This window comes from Paramisgurnus dabryanus, chromosome 14 (genome assembly GCF_030506205.2).
Source record: "Paramisgurnus dabryanus chromosome 14, PD_genome_1.1, whole genome shotgun sequence".
In the NCBI taxonomy this organism is placed as follows: Eukaryota; Metazoa; Chordata; class Actinopteri; order Cypriniformes; family Cobitidae; genus Paramisgurnus; species Paramisgurnus dabryanus.
The window spans coordinates 11,576,853-11,600,647 of record NC_133350.1 but is presented as its reverse complement, the minus strand read 5'-3'; the positions used below and the strand labels follow the sequence as shown (position 1 = coordinate 11,600,647).

The window sequence follows — 23,795 nt, the reverse complement described above, 5'->3', positions numbered from 1 at the left end:
AATGGTTTGCTGCATACTCTGGTCACACATTAATAAATTACTGTCACTGCATTATTATAACTGCTTAAAGGTTTTGACATATGAAAACTAAATTTTTATACTTGGTGATGGATTCAAATTTACATGCAAAATATTGACAAACTCTGGTATCCCGCTCATAAATTCAATGCAATTAAGCCTCAGAAAAAATAGGGCTACTAAACCAACAGCATGTATATTTTAATATGTTTTGTTTAATTCAAATTCGAAGTTTGTTTTGTTTTATGAATTTTCTTTGTGGGGCATGAAGGGACACAGTCAAAAAGTTTGAGAACCACTGCTAGGTAAAAAAAACGTAATGATGCACTATAGTACACTGTGGCAAACGCTTAAAGGACTATAATATTTTGCATTTAATAAAGGTGTAAAACAAAAACAATATCCAGAAAAAAAGGTTTTACTGGTTTAATGAATTTCCCCAAACATGCATAATAATTTTCTTATATCTAACAAAACATTTTCTCGTATCTGTTATATCTCACTATTGTTGACTAAAGAGAAAACCGAAACAAAGTAGACCATGAAAGTAAAGTTGTTTTATTGAAGACATGCACATCACACTCGCAAGTGCAAAAACTCTTTATCTGTATTCCAGAAATTATCTCGATTATTTCATTCTAGGTCTTAACAAAATAGAAATCTAACAATTAACTTTTCAAAATATAAAAAGTGTATTTTGAGCTGTCACTCAAAAAACAATAAAACTACCGTATGTACAAGCAGTGTGCTGTTATACTGACTTGGTTGGTTGGTTTGTGACCATGCAGCGTTAAGAATTCTATAAGGCCATGACACAAGGTCCCCCTTTAGTTATAAATAAGACTTTACTCCACCATCTACAACGTGAAAACCAAAGAAAATCAAACTCGAATCTTACACAAGCCAGTTACTTCCTAATTCAATGAGGCTTGCAACTTTAATAGTCGAATTGTTGTGTTGTTGCATGTCTGATAAATATCCCGCATGCTTTGAGGAATAAAATACATGCCATAAAAAAAAACCCTTAGTGTGTTATTAACCAAAAATACTTAAATCACATCATAACCAAGAAATGAACACTAACTGGAATGGAGAAGACTCTCAAACAAGTAGGACAGTGTATTAAACCTTGAAAATCGGCTCCAGCAGCAATATTATTTATTTATAACCAATTTTTATTTCGTGACTATAACATATATATACACACGCAAACATTCATACATACATATTTACAATCGACGTGCGCATTCTTCTAAACGTGCCGTTTGGTGCACACAACGTCAAGGAAGATGTTTGCCGTTAGGAAAGAATTAAAGTCCTCAAGAGAAGTCCATCATGCTTTGTGAACGCTTCGATATCTTCAATATTCATCTTGGTTCATTTTTAAAGCTATTCTTTCTGTGCTACAAGCTTTGCTATTTTGCATTCACGGTTGGATTTTTGTCGGAGTGCGTCTTTCCGGTAAAAGAAAAAGGCAAGTTCTCGAGACGTTGAATCAGATGAATTTCGTGTTTTGCCCCACGACCGTTTATTTACAGCACACAAATGAGAACCACACACCAATCATTGGTTAATTCATCTTTCTCCAGTATCAAACGGCTCACACACCCAAAATTAAACAATTTTGTTCACCACCAAAATCATTCACTCGCACACTGTGCTTCATGACACTTCCACCCATATATCATTGTTTTCATTTATCTCATAGCTTCTGCATCTAGAAGAAGATACACAATCTGTGTTATAGGTAAGGCAGTAAAATCCCAGCGCCTTTATCTGGAGGTACTGTAGGAGAAAGTCTGAATACAGAAACGAGATCGTCTCAATCCAAATGGCAGGACAGTGTGTTGGTAAAAAGCTACAATGTTTGTTTGTTTTTAAAGTCAATGCTTCGTTCCACTTGACAGTCAATTTCAAAATCACTTGGATCGCTGTAGTGTCTTTGACGTGAACGTTTGCTTATAATACACGCTAAGGAACGATGACGTCACTGAAGCATGTGCACAATTACAGCACAGACGATGTGAAGGCGTTTATCGTTCGGGATGGATTCGAGACGTGAGAGTGGCACTTTAACGTAAAAGTTAATTTAGGAGTAGTAGGCACTTCACCTCCTCTCGTGCCCATTTGGCTTAACATCTATTTGGAATACCACATTAACAACTAACATGGCAAACCACAAGGATAGTCGACTAAAAATAATGCGCTGACAGAAAACATACCGTAGTACCACCCACCCAAGAAAACTCAAATCATCGAGGCCTAGTTTAGGCCATTTTATTATTCAACCCATCCGAGTGACAAAAATCCACATAGAGTGTTTATAATATGCCTTACATTTTTAATCCCTCTTTATTTCTATACTATATACATTTGCATTTTACACATAGACATCGGGGTTGGAGGTATTGTGTTCGGATTAGACCTTGTGCCTGACGTTTGGTTTGGACAGACACTGGGTTTTGGGCGTGTGCCATGATTGGTTCTCACGAGGAGCTCTTGGACAAGTTGGGATAAAGCACCACTGCGGTCACGGCAACCACGGCGGCAACCACCGGCAACCAGGGCATCCATCCGCTCTGAAACGACATGAACAAAAAAGTCATACGATGCGAGTGCCACATCAACCAGGACAGAAGCACTGGAGACTGGAGCTAAAGAGAGACAGAAAGGAGAAACCTGACAGTCGGAGATAAAGATTGACACATATATACATAAACAAAAGAGGGAGAAGAAAGAAAAAAGAAAATACTTTAACTGGGAAAACCAGTTACCTCAAATGAGTGATGCAAATAAACCAAAACACAAGCTTCTTTCTTTAAAATCAAAGAAAGGAAAGCTGATATGAAGAATAGTTCAGACTAATATGAAAAAGCTGTCGTTTCAAGTCTGTTTATTCATGTTTATGCTCGTCTTTTAAATAGAAACAAAGGAAACGAGGACCAGGCTGTCGAGATCCAAATAACAACAAAATAATTTTAGGGATGCACCGAATGTTTAGCAATTGAAGCTATTTGTCCGAAAATAGCAAAAAAAACTTTTTTTTTGCCGTTTGATTGAATAAGTGAAAAAACTTAACCTCCTAAGACCCAAGGTTTGGTTTGTCTTTTTTTTCAGATTTCTTCCAGCTATTTGGGGTTAGGAAGAACCAATAAATATAACTACCAAATATTTTGGTATTTAATTGTCCACATTTGTGTACAACAGGTTCCAATTACACAGAGTTAAGTATTATGGTGCAAACAACAAAAAAATGTGATGTCCAAGTATGTGGAAATCCAGGTCTTAGGAGGTTAAAGTAACACGCCGACATTTTGGGATTTTAGCTTATTCACTGTATCCCCCTTTTCATCTCCATGTGTGCCGTAACTGTCTGACACACCCACAGCTAGCCTAGCTTAGCACAAAGAGTGGAATGAAATGGTTCCAGCTAGCATACTGCTCCCAATAAGAGACAAAATACAGCTAACATTTTCCTATTTATATGTTGTGATTTGTATAGTCACAGCATGTACAAATAACAATGTCATATGAGACACAGCCATCTTTTAACCATATACATCATTGATATGTATAAAGGCTAGATGTCTCGCCCGCGCTGCTGGCCAATTGAATGGAACGTCTGCATTTGGCGGCCATCTTGCCACAGGCAGTTCGCTCACTCGTAGCATTGAGTTATAATGGTGCAGGCACTTTTAAATGACCATAACTGGCTTAATTTTTTTACCGATTTTCAAACAGTTTTTTTCATGAAACATGTTAAAGCATCCAGAATTATAGCCAAGATAATAATGTTTGTAAGAAACCAAACCGTTTGAAAATTGATAGAAAATTGAGCAAGTTATGGTCATTTAAAAGTACCTGCACCATTAAACTCACTGCTACGAGTGAGCGAGCTGCCTGTGGTAAGATGGCTGCCAGGTGATGACGTTAGAGACTCCGGCGTAACACATCTAGCCTTTATACACATCTATTGTATACATATTGGAAACTATATTCTCAGAAGGCTACTTATCCGTTTACAAGTATTTATATATATTGTCATCAAGGGTATTTTTTCTTCCTAGGACTTTTCCCATTGAGTTTTTCTCCTAGGGGTTTTTCCAACCCTGGGGGTCAGCAGACTTTGGCTTAACATAGCACCCCCTTCTATACGTTACATATTACTACGCTCGCTTGTTCAGTTTAATCTTAGCTGCAGTATTTTGCTGCTTATGTTGTCTATCGATTTTTCAGTGTTGCCCCTGCTTCAACTAATGTAAAGCTGCTTGAAACAATTATTAATTGTGAAAAGCACTATATAAATAAAATTGAACGGAATGGCGAAGCACTGCTACTTGGGCGGAGTGATTAGCGCAACTGAGCAAACTCTCTGCTCCTCACCACGGGGCTTCTTGGGTGCCGCGAGCAAATCACACCACCTAAGTAGCAGTGCTTCGCCTTCTGAGAATATAGTTCCTAGTATTTATAGGGTTAAAAGATGGCTGTGTCACATATGACCTTGTTATTTGTACACGCTGTGAATACAGTTTACAAGTCACAACATATAAATAGGAAAATGTTGGCATTATTTTGTCACTTATTGAGAGCAGTATGCTAGCTGGAGCCATTAACTTCAAGTCTTTGTGCTAAGCTAAGCTAGGCTAGGCTAGTGGTGGGTGCGTCAGACAGGACGCATGGAGATGAAAAGGGTATGTATGCACTTATCAAACTCTGGGGGATAAAATGAATCAGCTAAAATCCCAAAAAGTTGCCGTGTTCCTTTAAAGGGAGAGTTCACCCAAAAATTCTCTCATCATTTACTCACACTCATATCGTTACAAACCTGTATGATTTTTGCCATGAACACAAATTAAGATATTTTGAGAAATGTTTGTAACCAAAACCGATTATAAGGCCCATTCACTTCCATAGAAATGAGAGAATTTAAATTTTGGGGTGAACTATCCCTTTTCATGAACTCATTTGGTTGCCGAACATCCGGTGCATCCCCAGTCCATTTTGGAGGTCTGTATTAAAGTAAGCGCATAGATTGTGTGGAATACTTTTTAAAGCAACCCTGAATGATACTGAAAAAAATTTGCAATAACTTTCCAAATAATGTGATATTCATAGGCGCTAACATTTGTGTGCCAGTCTTGAAAACGTGAGAAATTTAGAGGCCAGATTTACTGACAGCTTGCACCACTTTTGCCGTTAAAAAACTACTGCCAAGATTTGCTAAAGACATGTGAAAAGGCGTCAGCATAGCGGTTTTGACCTTATTGCATATACATTTGGAAGTGTTTCCCTCTGCCCTGTTTCGTAAATCTGGCTCTGTAATGGGGCATACATACCAAACGCGAATTCAATGATTTGCGCGATTAGATTACAAACAAAGTCAAATGAAAAGACGCGAATAGACGCAAACTCGCGCAGTGCAATGCAAATGACGCAAATTGGGTGGCACGTTTGTCGCGCAAGTTGAAATATAAAACTTAAGCGAAAAATGTGCATGACAGAAGTTAAATCCTGTGAGTAATCTAGAGCGACAAACGATGCTAAGCGTTTGGTGTGTACGTAGTCAAACGTGCTTTCTCATGCGAAAGTAGAGCTGGGCAAAGATTAATCTAGATTAATCACATACAAAATAAAAGTTATTTTTTGCATAATATATGTGTGTGTGTTGTAGCTATTATGCATATTAAATTTATATATATAAATATATAGGCAAGTAAATTTATGACAGAATTTTCTTCTTTGGGTGAACTATTTTAAAATTTCATAAAAGCTGGCAAAAAAGATGAAATAACAGCAAAGATGATATGTTGAAAAAGATGATATGTTAAAAAAGCCCATAAATGAATCCAAAACCCCCAAATGAAGATTAGTGATTCAAGCAAACAGACAGTTAATGTGATTGGTTAGCTGTTGGTGAATCCAAGTGGACAATGAGTTGGTTAGGAGTTCTCCATGTGTTGCCAAGCACCAAAAAAGGGATTTTGGGCAAAGCAGGTGCAGAGACGACGCCTGACGAAGTCTCAGCCATGCAAACGTCGTATATACATGATGATATATACAGAAGACACACAAACAGACTCGACAGTAGCGTGTGTACCTTTCTACCACAACTGGCTGAAGCACCAATACAGCAAAACCAGGAATAGACCGATGAAAATGGCTTGGACAGGCTGCAATATGGATGGCTAGAGGAGGGAAGGGATATTACAAATAAAAGAAAAATCAATCTTTAAACTATTCAACTGAAATCAGACTGAGGGACTACAAATATAACAAACAGATAGACAAACAAACAAACAAAAGCCATAAAAAGGTGCAGTGGGGTGGACTATCCACAAATCAACAATTATAAAAATCATCAAACATCTTAAAGCAACAAACATGGTTCAGGAACAAAGACAAGTGTGCCAGGTGTTAATAGATCACACCGAACAGTTATTCACATTCACTGAAAAACTTAATCATGAACACACAGTGACTACTCAATCAAATGTGTGTGAGGGTTTGTACTGTGGCAAAATTAAACAAATTTGTGCAAACAAAACTTCCACCCTCCCCAAAAAGTGTGTAGAGAGCCAAACGGCAGCAACACACTGAAAAACATGACCAAAAAAATGATGATTTAATCCATCACATGGTTCATAAATAGGAAATGAGCCTGAGAACTAAATAAAGTTCTGAAGTTGTTTATACAATAAAAATCATAAAAACTAAACTATGATTATAAAATGAATATCTAACATTTTACCAATAATTTTCACGTTAAAATCACAACAAATCACAGATCACTTGCATGTTTCACATAATGCTGCCTATGTAGGCATCTTACTAAGGTTTGAAAACTCTACTGGCGCTTTTCCATTGCATAGTACCCCATGGTTTAGGTCGGGTCAGCTCACCTCACTTTGGCTTGGTTCAGGGTTCCCACACCTTAGTTAACTTCAAATTCAAGGACCATTCAAGGACCTTTCAAGGACTTTCCAGGTTCAATACCCTCAAATTCAAGGACTAAATGTGGGGACACATTTCAAGTGAGATCAAGGTTACATCATGTTACCTTTTAAGATACATTGTTACAGTTCCCTTTTGAGGAAACTCGCGCTGCGTCACTGTGGTGACACTTTGGGGACGCCTCCAGGGGTAAGTGCGTCTGAATGTGTATATCAAATTCAACCAATGGTGAGGCTTAACGACAAAGACAGGGTGACGTGGGAGCCAGAAAGTATATCGCTATCTGAAATATTGCCAAAGACGGCGTTACAGGGACGCCGGAAGTATGGCAAGGGAGACGCAGCGTCTCGTTCCCTTCTCAGGGAACAAAAGTTACATACGTTACCCGAGACGTTTTTGTGTGTCAAACACAACTACGTACTACACCCAGTGGAAAAGCCCCTAAAAGTAAGCTGACCCGACCCAAACCAAACCAAACCGTGTGGTACCATGCAATGGAAAAGCGCCATAAGGTATCTGTAAAATGTTGTGTGTGCACAGCATATACACAGGAAAAATCACTAAACTGTAGTGTGTGTGTTCTGCTATATTTCCTGTGACGTGCATGTCAGTAAATCGTCTGATCGCTGACAGCTGCGTTAAACTGCGTAACGGAAGTGAGGTTTCATTAACTGAGCTATGCTGATATCTCAAAGCTGTCAATCAAAGAGTTGAAATGTGTTGAGCTATTCACTTCATCAGATAAATGTGAATGTGGGAATACTGATGGTCATGTGACTCACATTGCCGCCTTTCTCCTGCAAGAGCTTCAGGTTGACTTTACACTGCTCCAGCTCATCATTAATGGAGCATTTCTCCTGCTCCGTCCGATCATATCGCTGTCTGAGATCTGACAGCTGGCTCTGAGTGTCATCGTACTGCAGAGAAAGAGACAGAGAGAGATTGTAGATTCTGCATGGCCATGCACACAACACTTATATCAACCGAAGTTTGTTTTGAATTATACATGAGCAGATCGCTGTACCTCTTTCTGCAGGTCTCTGGTTCGGCTCTCAGCTTGATCCAGCTGAATCTTCAGTTTGCTGGCGTCCTGTTGGTGTTGGTCCTGTATGGAGCCCAGTTTATTCTCCAGAGCCCCCTGTGATCTCTCCATAGCGTTCAGAGTGCTACTCAGCGTGGCACTTTGTTCTCTGGAGCTGAAAATGAACCCAAATATTCAGATGTTTGGTATGCAAAAATTTTGGTATCAAAATCAGTTATAAAGGGGGTCGCACACCGGATGCGCAGATCAGCGCCGCGCCTTTCTAAAAAATTGAACACATTGTTTCTATGAGTGTACGCACACTGGCGCCGACAGGTGGCGCCTGTCCGCGGCGCCCAGTTACAACTCAAATCCCTGTCACGCCACAGAGCGCCACTGACATAGTTTAACATTAAATAACATAATATTTGTCCCAAATCATTAACGATTAACATTGGCTGCTAACTTATATGTTGCATTTTGAAGTAGACGCTATCTGACTAAGCTTGCGCTATTTAATGTGCACTCCTGGTTCAACGATACCTCAGAGTTGTCCTAGACGCGACTCGATGCGGCGCTGAGCTGCGCGTCCGGTGTGTAACCCCCTTTACGCTTCGTTTACATGTTAAAATAACAATCTTACGCGGAACAAAGCCACGTCCAGATTAAATTCGTAAAAAACCCCACCAACAAAATCTTTTCTGATCTTCACAATATACATATATTATTTTTGTTTCACAAAGGCGAATTTAGATGAAAAGCAACTAGTTTGCAGGTATGACTCTATAACTTTAGGACATATGAGCTCATAGCTGTAGGTCCCTATGATTTTGGTGATGCGGTAAACACGTACAAAACCACGGAATTGCATAAACTGGAATTTACTGTACAATGCGGAATGTCACGGAATTTGGCATATTTTGAATTTAAGTCTAGAGCTGTCACAATGATTAAATAATCGTCTCATTGTGATTGTTTGACCTCATCGCGATGATTTCAAATCACCGCAATTATTGCACATCTCTCTAAAAAACACAAGGGGGAGGTGCAGCGCCTGTATAAACAAGACAGTATCAGATGGCGTCCCTTAAAGCAATACATTGCAAAGCCATTCAATACATTGGAAAAGCAATTCCAATTCGAGTCTGGTGCTAGGACTTTTAGCATAGCTTAGCACAATCATTTGAATCTGATTAGACCATTAGCATCGCTAAAAAAATAACCAGAGTTTCGATATTTCTCCTATTTAAAACTTGACTCTTCTGTAGTTTCATCGTATACTACCGACAGAAATTAAAAGTTGTGATTTTCTAGGCCGATATGGCTAGGAAGTATACTCTAAAACTGGCGTAATAATCTGCGTGACTTTGCTGCCGTAACATGGCTGCAGCAGGCGTAGTGATATTATGCACTGCCCGAAAATAGTCCTCTTGGTTACTTTCAATGGCAGGGGACTATTTTCGGGCAGTGTGTAATAAGATATAATAGTTCAAATGCTTTTTTAACTCTTTCCCCGCCATTGACGAGATATCTCGTCAATCTGCAATACCGCTAATATCCACCAGGTGGCCACCAGGTCTTCCGCAACTTATAAAAACCGGAAGTATTGCCCTAGGGCAAACAGCTGTATGTCCATGTATGTTTTAAAGATCACTCTGCATCGCATCTCTATCAAAAGTCCTTCACAAAAATGGAATTATCTCAGCTTTTTGCTCAAAATTTGGTGCTTTTGATGAAACCTACATATATTTGAGAGGTGATAAAAACAGAACACATGAAGGTAGGATGAAACTAATTTTTTTGTTTGAAAGCAGAGGGTCTGTTCTTTTATTTCATATATTGTATGTTTATATATTTAAAAAGGAGCATTTTCTGGAAGGCATTAAACTTTTGTGAAAATCATGAAAAATGCTGGCGGGGAAAGAGTTAATTACTGAAATTTTATTTAACCATTAAAACCAAAATTCAGAAAAATGAAAACGGAAAACACGGAATTTGAGAGTAAATAAAGCGGAATTTGGGAATAAATAAAACAGATTTCAAAGGGCCCTATAGCTGTGACTTTTCATACAATGCCAGCACAAACACACATTGCCTGGGGTGTAAGATTAAGTATAGGACAAAGGTACCTCTTAACAACTTGACAACGTCATTTTTAGAAGTTTCATTAAAGAATTAATCAAAAATTTTCTTTGGATCTACACGGTTTACCTTAATGTCATATTTTTGTTTAAAACGGCAAATTTGGCTGAAAAGTGACTAGTTGAGCTTTAGGACAGTTGAGCTCATACCTGTGATTTATAATCCAATGCCAGCACAAACACATATTGCCTGGGGTGTAGATTAAGTACAGGACAAAAGTACCTCTTAACATCACTTGACAACTTGACAAAGTCATTTTTAAAGGTTTCATTGAAGAAGTCATTAATCTCTCATAAATAGAAAAAGCTGCAGTTGTTCGGGCATGTAGCGTAAGCGATAAACAGTCGATTGGGCGTCTAAAGTATGAACAACCGGAAAGCTCATTTGAAAACCTGCTGATGATCTCGATGTTGTTTTTTTAGGTCTCATGTGACTCACCTGTCCAGCTCTTCCTCCAGTCGGCTGAGCTTCTGCATTAGCGTGATCTTCTCGCCTCTCAGACCATCACACTCCTCCTGAAGACCACGACACTCGGACTGAAGCTTCTCAAGCTCTCCTGAGACACAGAAATAACATTTGTGAACATAATAGCAAAAACATCTTAGTAATAATTGTAAAATTTAGTATTTACAATATAGCACATTTTCCAGGAGTACTACAAACATTAAAACAAATGCCATCCCATCATTAGAAGATAATATTGTCTGATATCTTTGAGCTATTACACCGTTATATTGAGTTTAACATATTTCCTGTTGTAGTTATGGAGTTGTAGTTCCTGTTGTGTTAATATGCGGTTGGAGGATCTGAAAAGACTTTAGATGTCATTGAAATGCTTACAGATTTTCTTTTGTGAAAAACAAAATACGGATCCAATAAATAAGAAATAAACCCAGCAGGACGGATGATGATAACATGGTTTTCGTGACATTAAAATGGCCCTGGAGAGAAAGACCCCAGTGCAGTCAAATTAATACCACCTGTGTCTATCTGCAACATCTGCAAAATGTTTGGCAACCAAAATAATTTAAGGTCACCTAATATAGCATTTTTTTTAAAGATGTAATATCAGTCTTAGGCATTGTCTCTTTAAATGTAAATGAGCTGCTTCCCTTCCCGTTTACTGTTATTTATACCGAAAACATAAACCATTTTTAATAAGGCAATCACCTTACTTCATTGTTCATATTGAATGTGTGGTAATAGATTATGCAAAGAATATTAAAATAGAAATTTTGACCTAACTGTGGTCTTTGTACAGTTGTGGGTGGAGCCTGCGCAAAGTGACATCAGGTTTTATACGGATAGAAAAAAGGACTGGGCAGATATTTATTATTACAGGGTGGTTGTGCACACACAATTAAGGTGACAAATAATTATGTTCAAACAAAATCTAAAAATAAATTTATCATATTAGGTGACCTTTAAAGTCACCAAAAACTAACATAAGCACATTGTACCTTAAAGGCACACTCCACTTTTTTTGAAAATGTGCTCATTTTCCAGCTCCCCTAGAGTTAAACATTTGATTTTTACCTTTTTGGAATCCATTCAGCAGATCTCCGGGTCTGGCGCTAGCATAACTTCTAGCATAGCTTAGCATAATCCATTGAATCTGATAAGAACATTAGCATCACGCTCAAAAATAACCAAAAAGTTTGGATATTTTTCATATTTTAAACTTGACTCTTCTGTATTTACATTGTGTACTAAGACCGACAGAAAATTAAAAGTTGTGATTTTCTAGGCAGATATGGATAGGACTATACTCTCATTCTGGTGTAATAATCAAGGACTTTGCTGCTGTACCATGGCTTCACAGGGCACAATGATATTACGCAGGAGCCGAAAATAGTCCCCTTAGTAACTTTCAATGGCAGGGGACTATTTTTGGGCAGTGCATAATATCACTACGCCTCCTGCAGCCATGTTACGGCAGCAAAGTCCTTGATTTTTATGCCAGAATGAGAGTATAGTTCCTAGCCATATCTGCTTAGAAAATCACAACTTTTAATTTTCCGTCGGTCTTAGTACACGATGTAACCACAGAAGAGTCAAGTTTTGAATAGGAAAAATATAAAAACTCTCTGGTTATTTTTTAGTGCAATGCTAACGGTCTAATCAGATTCAATGGATTATGCTAAGCTATGCTAAAAGTGGTAGCGCCAAAACAGTAAAAATCAAATGTTTAACTCAAGGGGAGCAGGAAAATTAGTATATTTTCAAAAAAAGTGGAGTGTCCCTTTAAGAACCCAAGAGTGTTGACAAAAAACGACATGCGGCTTGCAACTACTCTTTATGTCTTTATAAACATTAAAGTTGCAACATACTGCAAGGGTACTGATCTACATTTCCGTCCTGAAGTGGAATAAAAGTCAAACGGGTGAGAAAACAAAAGAACGGTCCCATCGGGACACTAAGTGCTAATAACAAACACTTCCTGTCAACTGGAAAGAATAACATTAAATAGAAAACAAAACCTCCGAGTTCAGTTTCTTGGCAAGTAATCCATGCCGAACACAGACTAAAGAAAACAAAGTATTTACAGGCGAAGACACACAAGAGAAATCTAAGGGCTGCAATAGGTAGTGAGATCTGTGATGAGCTCAGCTATTGATTCTTTGATTTATTATACACAGAGAAACACGGGGCCAACAGAGATTCAGACACACAGCAGGTTTAACGCAGAAGCAGCCATGACCGCATGCAAAGTTTGCTGACCACTGAAGCATGTAACCGCAGAACTGTCTAAGGGTCGATCTATACTGACTGAAGCGGAGCAAAGCCGTACACTGTAACCATGTATCCAGTGACACAGTTGGGCTCTTTTAGGAAGGTTTAAATGATTCTGCTTCAACAACTCGACAATCAATCAAATGTACTGTAATGTGTTATCTAACTGTCTCTGACAGGTTTAAAACACCCCTTTGCAAGGTTGTGCATTTGTCTGTCTGGGTACGTAAAAAATAGACTATACTCCGGGTTTAAGATTTGATGGAAGATGAGATTTGTGTACGGTGTGAATCAGTACCTTGCAGCTCACTGGCTCTCTCCTGGTGCTGGTTCTGAAGCTGAAAGCTAGCCTGCAGGTTTCTGATCTCCACTTCATACTTTGCTGCCGTCTGTCTCCACTTGTCTAGCTCGGCTGTGACGGCGCTCAGGTCTGCCTGCATGCCGGAGATCTCGCGCTCCCGCTCGGCAGTGGCGGACTCCATGGCGTGGCGGAGCACTAGGATCTCCTCCTGAGCGCTGTAGAGCTCCTCTCGGGTGCTGGTTATAGTGTTTTCCCTCTGCTCACGCAGAGCCTCCATGTCAGACTGAAGCTTTGATAGCTGAGCTGTAAAGATAATAAATCAAGTGCTGATTTAGCATATCAAAAGCATGTTAGGGTAAAACAAGTGGCCTGTGCACACCAAGGATAACAACTACAAAGATAAAAAATCAAAACTGTGTATAGAATACTATAGAAAAACAATACAGAAAAATGATTCACTAACTCTGTAAGAAGCGAATTTGTTTAGCAGACTCTTCGGTCTGCTGTCTGTTGGTTTTCCTCTCTTCATCGAGCAAGGCTAAGAGAAGAAACAGACATGTGAGGATTCACAACAGCACATTAACGCATCTCCATTTTTAATGCTAAACAATGAGCTATGCTAACGTACCTTGAAGCTCAAGGCTTTTCTGCTTGCCCGTGTTGGCGAGCTCCTGCGCCTCTTGCAGCTCTCTATGGAGATGAGGAATGACCTGCTCAGAGTCTCCGGGTTCAAGGTTCCGGTCCATTTCTACAAAACACACAGAGAGAAAATGTATATATGTTAAAATGAGTGAGCACATTGAGAAAAGAACACAAATGACCAAGCAAAAACATTAATTATAATTCCAGCATTTTGCCTCAAACTACAAAATCTGAAACCAATTTCTAGCATTAACTATCTGAAAACTAGTAAGGAGAAAATGTTAGCAAGGCTGTTCATCAATGTTAAAAAAATATGTAATATATCATTTAAAGATTTCATTTTCCAATTTCATTCTCAAGCTGCAGACATATAAATCACACTTCTGGTACGTTCATCAGATTTTCCTCAAGCCAATGTGATCACAAGATCTATCCATCATATCAGTTTACAAGTCCTAGGTTTACAATCCAGAAAGAGATGTTCTGTTCATCGGAGGACAAAAACATCTGCAGTAAATCTCAAAGAGTTCAAACTGTAAGAGGAAAATCAAACCGATAAATGTTTTACGTGAGGGGTCTTTTGAGACCAAAGCATTTTGTGAACAGTCCATCAGTGTGAAGGATTCAAGAAAGGCTCGGATAAAGCCACAATGTCAGATTTTCACGACGAAAGGTGTTCAAACTAACATATTCCAACAATTTCCAGAATTGTAAAATGCTTATTTGCGAAAATATAGTTATTTTTCAGCAGCTTCCACCATCTTGGTCGAAAAGTTTGACCAGCTCGCTGGGCTTGCAAGGTATCCTGGGTAATTTCATCTCTAAATTGCATCGGTCCTGACTACATTTTTCTAAGGAAAAAATTGCACTCATGGTAATGGGACACCCTACAGGTGCAAAAGCGAGGGTTAGGGCAAAAATGTAGGGGAAGGGGTGGTATTGGGACGGGCCCTTAGTCTTACATATGGTAACTTTAACCTCAGCCCCTCATCGGCTGTCTGAAACATACTGCACACAAAACCAACAAGGTATACTATCACAATATAACAAATTGGCATATCGTAAAACAAATCAGCACTGGGCAAAGAATGTAAAACATGCATGTTGTTAATAATTTTCAGATGTTAAACATTTTATTATTATTCAACTGATTTTATAAAGTTAAAGCATTTTTTTAAACCCACATCTCATCATTTAACAAGATATCACATTTTCCTTTATCAGGGTTCCCACACCTTAGTCAACTTCAAATTCAAGGACCTTTCAAGGACTTTCCAGGTCCAATACCCTCAAATTCAAGGACTAAATGTGGGGACACATTTCAAGTGAGAGCAAGGTTACATCGTGTTACCTTTTAAGAAACATTGTAACAGTTCCCGTTTGAGGGAACTCGCGCTGCATCACTTTGCGGTGACACTTTGGGGATGCCTCCAGGGGTAAGTGCGTCTGAATGTGTATATCAAATTTAACCAGTGGTGAAGCTTAACGACAAAGACAGGTTGACGCGGGAGCTAGGAAGTATATCGCTATCTAAAATATTGCCAAAGACGGCGTTACAGGGACGCAGGAAGTATGGCAAGGGAGACGCGTCTCGTTCCCTTGTTAGGTAACAACAGTTACATACGTAACCAGAGACGTTATCATGTGTCAAACACAACTGTTTAAAAAAGCATTTTGGTATGAATCAACATTCGCATACAGAAGATATAAGCATTTAAAGTGAACAGTTTAGCACGTGTGCTTAAAAAAGTCTAAAATTTTTAAGATATTATCCTACACTACACAGGGAATAATTTCTTGCATAAATTATATTAAAGCACTTTCAATGACCTGTATCTATGCATGTTTATATTTTCAAAAACTTTCCAGGGCATTGATTTTTTCCCAGATTCACAAACTTTCAAGGATTTCAAGGACCCATGGGAACCCTGCTTTTATCATCCAGTCCTACAACTAACAAAACCTAGCTAAAATCACAAGATGGTAAAAGTCAGTTTTCAGAGTTCACTAAGCTGACAGAATAAGTGCTTGTAAGGAATAACTAAACACTTTTTTTTAGAAGCAATCTAAGTCAGTAGTATTTTATTTAGTGGCTAGATAGTTTAGTGGCTAAACTAGGGGCTGTTTACACTTGGTATTAAGATGTGTTTTCATCGATCGGATCACAAGTGGACGAGAGAGACACATTACGTTTACACCTGGTATTTAAAACCGTCTCTTTTGTCCACTTTCGAGCGCTTCTGTCCTGAATACTGTGAGGGGACGATCCATGAGACGGTGGGCGAGTCTCTCTGCTGTCATTCAAACGCGAGCGGGAGTAATTATGAGTTTATATGGACGCAAACTAATATTATGTCGGATTCCGCTGCTTGTTTAGCAAGTATACATGCTGCACGGTGTTTCGTACGTTTATATGTTGGAGCTTTCTCTGAATTTTCAGTGCAATTGATGATATAGGATCGCGCAACTTTCATGCTTTCAAAACAAAACTACGGAGAACACCCGCAGTAGTTTTATCAATAAAAAGCTAAAAATAGCGCTGTTCACCTTATGTTCACGCCAGAAGTCAAAAAAGACGTAAAACTTGTGTTTAATACCTCAGATTAGATAAATGGGCAGAGAGAAGACGGTCGCGTGTGGCTGTTTGAACACATTCAACCACATTTGCGTTCCGCAACTCCAAAGCGATCCGATCGAAAGTGGTTTCGACTACCTCTGGATGTGGTTGAAGGTGGTCGAAAGTGGACGCGTTCAAAACGTTTTGAACACCGTTTCCACCTGGCATTAACGTCGTCCACTTGTGATCCGATCGCCGAAAACGCATGTTAATGCCAAGTGTAAACAGCCTCCTAGATGTATGCAGGCAAAACTGGATCTTCCCAAGTGTTGATCAATATCTATTCATTTTAGATGATCACACACCAACACTACTGTGCCAATACTCACATTTGCATCCCTTATTTAACACTTTATTAAACAGATACTACAGCTGATATCACCCAGAATGCATTGCAAAACATGATAATGGTAAACAAAGCTAAAGGATAATATATAATATAACTTTAGACTGAGAAAGTACTGATTCGGTTATTAAGACAGTTCAGACGACTCAACTGGAAGACTGTTGGAAAGACCTGCACGAAGCCAAGCAAAAGACGCTTTCTACACTGTCTTCACTGTTCTTCTCCTCTCTCACATGACATCATGCTAAGCAAATGTACATTTGCACCTCTGATGTGTCTCTGAGGAGCATCCAGTTGGCTTCTCGTCTGCTCTTAAAACAACAGGCTTTTGGGAAACCTCCTTAGACCAGAAACCGAATGAACGTCCCTCTCTCAGATCTCGCTGCAGATGTGGTGAAGTCATATGCTAATTTAAGCTTTGGTAATTGGTCATGATGTCAGACGATGGCCAAGATGGGTGTTTACTGGGAGCTGCTTTCAGGCAAGAATGAGGTAACAAACTCGCCCGCTTTTCTGATGTTCTGCCATAACTTAATGACAGAGGACAGTGTTGAGCACACCATGTGTTTATTCACATTCAGTGACTTCATCAGGAGTCCTCACTAATCTGCTTATGTATCAAACTATACAGAGTTACATGACCAGACACTTAAGTTAAAATGACAGATTTTAAAACACCTCAGAACATTAAAATAACTGTGTAGAAATTATTTTCAATAATAGCTAATTGTCTAAATCTGCTATTCATAAATACTCATTAAAGAATTAGAAAGGGCATTAAATACTATATTTAGAAAAATGTGTTTAGTCATTTACTAGGGGAAGATTCTGTGTGTAATCCACATTAGTTTTCCAATTCACCAGCTCCCTCTAGTGGCACACTTGACTGCATCGAATGATTAAAAAGCAGATTATGCATTACATTTGAAATGGCAGATATGCTTCGAAAGGCCTTATCCTTTGATCAAAAGCACAATTATGCAATATAGACAATTGTTTAGTAAATTGAACAATTGCCATGTCAAATGTGCTTCTGGCCTTAAATATACAGTGCTTTAACAGCATATATCTGACACGTTTATGTACATTTATGCATTGGGCAGATGCAATCCAAAGGGACTTACAGTGCATACGCGTTTTCCTGGAAATCAAACCCATAATCTTTGCACCCCGCTCTACGCCAGGGTTCCCCAGAATGGGATTTGCGAATAAAAAACTATTAATAATTAATAGTAAATAAATTATTTAAAACCTATAAATCTAAATAAAAACACAAAAGATCATTTTTTGTTTAATCTAAATTAACAGAACTCATGCAAAAGTGACAGATACATTGTATCAATCAAAAAATTACCAGGTGAAGATCTAATAGCAGGTAATAATAACTATAACTGTGTAACATACTACAGATTTTTAAAATTAAACATGCAAATGTGATACAATTATTAAAATATTAACTTAAAATCGCATGGGGATACCTCAAGTTAATTATTTAGGTCAAGGAGGTTTGGCTGGCATAGAAAGTTCAAAAACCCTGGGTCTATGCAATGCTCTAACGCAGTGGTTTTCAAACTTTTTTGGCATTCAGCCCCCTTTGTCTAAGGTGTAGAGCTGCCGAATAAGTTTGCAGAATAAAAGTTTTTGTTTACATATTAAATGTGTGTGTAATGTGTAGAATAATTATGTATATATAAATGCACACACATGCATGTGTATAAACATTTGTATATTTACATATAATTTATATCATATATAAATGTTTATTATATCAATATATTTTTCCTTAAATGGACAGTAAGTAGGGTGTTAAGTGTTTTATTAATCAAAATCAGTGTCTTTATTCATAAATGTCCTCGTTGGTGTCAAATGACATCTGCCAATGATCTGACTTCTTTGTAAGCTTATAATTTCTGCTCTTTACTTACATTGAACGTGTAATTTCCACAACGCGTTTTCATTCAGAACACGTAAACTAGCTGCAACGGACAAGGAGATCAGTGATAACATAAAGACTACCGTAGTTGCAACACGCATTTGGAAAGGCGAGGTGCTAGAGAGCACTGTTCGTGTGAATGCAAAATACAATTATACCAATAGATGGGGTAAATCCTACTTATTGTCACTTTAAAAATATACATACATGTGTCCTTATTTATATTTACATAATATTTGCTGATGTACTGTGTATAATAATTATGTAAACAAAAACTTTTATTCTGCAAACGAATAGTCATGACTGATCATTAGGCAGCCCTGCTACTGTGCATCGATTCGTGGCCCCCAAAGAAGATATGACATAAGTTTAATAATGTTTTATTTTTTAAATTATACAATGTAGTGCTGATGGTTAGTAGTCTTATTGTAATTACACAGAAATTATGAAAAAGGAATGCATTTTATATATGGATGCTCCGATCATAATTTTTGCAGCCGATACTGATTACAGATTTGTTGTCTCCGTGATCGTCCGATACCAATGCCGATTTTTCAAGCTTTTTGATGACTGTAACTTAACATTTTTTCTAGATAAAGTAATACCACAGATGTTGTCTTTGTTACATTACTTGCAATAATTAGGTATATTACTGTTTTAAAAGAGAATCAATTTTTCTGCAAAGAGACATTTAATATGCCTTTAAAAAGGCTTATGTCTCCTGATAGTAATACAAATTAAACACTTAGCAGTCTTTACTGTATGAATTAAATATACACGCATTCGTATGAAGTATAACAGTTTCTTAGTCAAGAGTAGAGAGAGATTTTATTGAGAGATGAATTAGGTTACTGTAGCTTTAAGACGTGCGAGAGATCGTTCTGTTCACTTGCACTGAAAGTTTAAACGGTCAAAACTTTAAAACGCATGCAAATAATAAACTTTCGGCATGAGGATGCAATTGTCCACAATAGATATGTGTTGTATACGCTGTTTGATGGGGATGTGAAGACGCGTCTGTTGACCGGAGCGCGTCCTCATAGAAAATACACATATCTCTGTAAAGGCAAAGAGAGAAATCCAAATCTGCATGTCGCACATGAGCAAAGGGTTATAAAAATGCTTGCGCTACGTAAAAATGCTCTCTAACTGCAGCCACATTCAGGAGTCATATGATGACAAAGATCGGTTCATGAGATCGGCAAATTCAGTGAGGCATTTAATCGACCGATACCGATCCGCAGCCGATCAATAGGAGCATCCCTAATTTTATGAAGTGTCATAAAACTGGGGCCCCCTGAAACCATCTCGCGGCCCCACAGGCCCCAGTTTGAGAACCACTGCTCTAACACACAAGCTACAGGAACACTACAAACTTATTTTTAAAGCCTCAAATGTTAATAATAAACAATTTTTGCTGACTTGAATAAAGGTCCAACCTACAGTATGCTCCACACAACTTTCCTAAGAGGAATACATGTTAAGACAGTCCTGACCAAAAACATGAAACTAGGTCAGAGAGAGGGTGTAACTGGTGATGAAATACTAAATTATGACATTAACATTAGTGGATCTTATGGAAAGGAAAATATATGAACATAATCCCTAAAGAAACAGTGTGATCCACAGAAATGGAAGTATATGTCAATGTTGTCTTGGCTGCCTGTGGGTCTATCTAGGACAAAGAGGGGCCACAAAACTGATCCAGATTAACTCCTCATCTTTCATTAAAGAACATGAGCCCATTGACATTAACATCATCCTCTTCAGACTGAATTAAACCAAACACACTTCAATGGGATCCAAAGGGAAACAAAACATAAACGTAATCCTGCGGCTTTCTAAATGAACCACACCAACAATTGCCAAATGTTCAAATGTGTCAGATGTCTTATTGATATATACGAGCAGACAGTCAGATGTTCACCATTAAATCCATCCAGATCACCACAGTCACATGTGGCCAAAACAAACAGAGACAAAGTGTCTACACACAACAATAAAGCAGCATGCTTTTTAGATGCCAAAATGGAGACTGGATTACTCCGCTCCACCAACGCTTTTTCCATTTACACTTTTATCCAAAGCGACTTACAAAATGAGGATAAACAATATAGCGTTGTGTCTTAGAGAAGCAATAGTATGAGAAAAGCTACCCAAAATAGGACTTCAAACAGGTGGAATAATGGAAATGTTTGTTTAGGAGCCAAATCTTGGATGTTCTGCAGTCTGGTTTGACTCATCAGGATGAAAGCAGATGGATGACATTTTCCGCCTCAATCTGATGACATCTGACACGTGAACAGAGGCGTAAATCCCCAACCCAACGGAGCCATTGTGATTCAGCTTTTATAACCATTAACTAATAAAACTGACACTCTGGGTTCATGCAAGTAGTCAGGAGCGAAGGAAAAACATTGTGATCTGTACATCACACATTAAATCAACAGACGGAAAGTAGGTGGTATTTTGTGGCCGTTCAAACACATTCGACCTCATGGCATGCGTTTTTGACTACTACTGAATGTGGTTGAAAGTTGACAAGCTCAAAACGTTTCGCACCCCGTTTACACCTGTATTTAGTGATGTCCACTTGTGATCCGATTGACCAAAACACATCTTAATACCAAATGTAAACAAGGCGGTAAACATCATAGTAATGCGATTTTTAACAGCACAGGCTGTGTGTTACCCAATAATAGCAGTGGATAGGTATAGGGATGCACCGAATGTTCAGCAACCAAAATTTTTCGGCTGAAAATAGCAAAAAAAAAATCATTTTCGGTGTTCGGTCCGAACGTGATGATGACAGCATCAGACAGTTACCAGCGCAGAGTGAGAGGAGCGCAAATGTAGCAAACATGTTGGCAAGCATTTTAAAGTGTCAGAGAAAGATGCGAAAAAATACAGCACTACAAGTTTCATTTATCATTTAAAATCAAGACATGCAGTGTATAAGAAATACAGCAGTGGCAATCCTGGATATTTTTTCTGCTAAATGCAAAAGCATAAAGAACAAGAGACTTTATCTCTTTATCTCATGTCAAAGAACGAAGAAGGGCGCCAGCAGTATGTAAAAAAAACTTCCTAGAACCAGTAAAGTCCTACGATCACAAACAAGCTTATATTAAACATAAATTAAACATTTATTAACAATAAGCTTTTTCTTAGACCACTTTGATGAGCGCTTTTTCCTGTCATCTCCTGTCAATCTTGCCACCATCTCTCTCGCTCTCTCTACCTTTGCTCGTGCTTGACCGTGCACGCAGGCGCGTGTCCGCTGCTCAAAATACAGTGCTATATGGCTGCATTTACACTTCAAATCTTTTGACCAGACCCGATTTTTTTGTGCCTGTTTACACATACTTTAGATACGCCTCATATCCGATGTCAGGGATTACATTAAACTCCCGCCCAGACAGAATGTTAGCTTAACTGGGTATAGTGTTAGCTATCTAACGCTAATATCATCACTGTCTCTCTGTCATCACGTCCTTCCTCTGAAAAACTGTCGAAAAAATTCGCTTCACTTGCTCATAAAATGTGCAAGTCGTTCTGTCCTGAATAATGCAGTTGTTGTGATCCTTAACTTCCTAATACTACGCTTTAATGCTCTTTATGTGTAACTCCTCCTTACGAAACGATGGCGGTCAGCGCAATCCGTCGTGTAACACTCACGTCAAAATCAAGCTGAATCGGATATGTGTGTTTAGACGCAGTTCGGATGTCTGGATATTGGATATGTATCCGATAAAAATCCACATTTGGAAGTGGCTCAGATTGCATAAGAAAAATAATCGAATCTCGGTAAGTTTTTTGGGTTTACACACATGCATCGATATCCGATCTGTGTCAGATGTGAGCCCTAAATCTGATTTTTTGTAAGTGTAAATGCAGCCTATAAGCCTCGTTGCAAGTTTCTTAAGGCAAAATAACGAATAGATTATTTGCATTTCGCGCGGGAATAGAAGATCGTATTAATATCTGTTTAGCAAAAAGTCATTGATATGGTCGAATGTAAATTAACTCTTTCCCCGCCATTGACGAGATATCTCGTCAATTAAGAGAAAACGCTTCCCCGCCAATGACGAGTATTTCCGTCTTTCCGCAATACCGCTATTATCCACTAGGTGGCGCCCTTCCGCAACTTTTTAAACCCGGAAGTATTGCCCTCTGGCAAGCTGCTGCATGTCTGTGTCTGTTTTAAAGATCGCTCTGAATGGGATCTCTATGAAAAGTCCGTCACAAAAATGGAATTATCTCTGCTTTTTGCTCAAAATGTGGTGTTTTTGCAGAAACCTACCCATATTCAAAAGCTGATTACAAAATAACTGCTCAAGGTAGGATGAAACGTTTTTTTTTGTTTGAAAGCAGAGGGTCTGTTCTTTCATTTGGTATATTGTATGTTTATATATTTGAAGAAGAACATTTTCTGGAAGGCATTAAACTTTGGTGAAAATCATGAAAAACGCTGGCGCTGGCTGGCAACTTTTTTTAAAAATGCTGGCGGTGAAAGAGTTAAACAGTTTAAAAAAAATTATTTTATTTATATATTATATATTTCACAATAGTTTAATTGTTTCAAAGCAGCTTTACATTTATAGATGCAGGAAAAACACAGAAAAAATGATGGATAACATAGGTGACAGAATACAGCGGCTAAGATTAAACCGTACTAGCGAGCGTTGTAATAATGTAACGTATAGAAGAGGGTGCTAAGTTAAACCAATGTCAGCTAACCCCCCTGGGGTTGAAGTCAGATATCTATCTGATCAGAGAAGACGACCAGGGGCCGGATTCAAAAAAAGCATTTTTAAGAAGAAAAATCTTCTTAACAGCCTATTTTTTCTTAAATTCAAACTTAAGAAAAATTTTAAGAATATTCTGTATTCTCAAAAAAAAGCTTCTTCAGAAAGTTCTTATTTTTTTCCTTAAGAATTCTAGAAAGAGAAGTCTTAAATCTCAAAATGTAAGATGCTTTATAAGGTAATATGATTGTTTTAAATGTGACATGTATTGTGTTTGTCTAAAGAATGTTTTCGTGAATCCGGCCCCAAGAGTAAAAGGCCCTATAATGACTGCTGGAATGTA

General features: G+C 38.3%; 1 protein-coding gene across 5 annotated transcripts in view; it reads right to left on the bottom strand.

Annotated features, from left to right (window-relative positions):
• Positions 1 to 555: 555 nt before the first annotated feature.
• The window catches only part of slmapa (sarcolemma associated protein a), a 65,678-nt gene continuing 42,438 nt past the window's right edge, over positions 556 to 23,795 (bottom strand). For 4 of the 5 annotated variants that reach the window (XM_065240805.2, XM_065240806.2, XM_065240807.1 and 1 more), the window contains 8 exons: positions 13,795 to 13,914; positions 13,630 to 13,704; positions 13,164 to 13,469; positions 10,571 to 10,688; positions 7,994 to 8,165; positions 7,752 to 7,886; positions 6,116 to 6,203; positions 556 to 2,597 (listed from right to left, as the gene is read on the bottom strand). In XM_065240805.2, the coding sequence (XP_065096877.1) occupies positions 6,120 to 6,203; positions 7,752 to 7,886; positions 7,994 to 8,165; positions 10,571 to 10,688; positions 13,164 to 13,469; positions 13,630 to 13,704; positions 13,795 to 13,914 (1,010 nt within the window). In that variant the 3' untranslated portion in view covers positions 556 to 2,597; positions 6,116 to 6,119. The remainder of the gene's footprint in view (positions 2,598 to 6,115; positions 6,204 to 7,751; positions 7,887 to 7,993; positions 8,166 to 10,570; positions 10,689 to 13,163; positions 13,470 to 13,629; positions 13,705 to 13,794; positions 13,915 to 23,795) is intronic. The other variant, XM_065240809.2, reaches the window with a different exon arrangement.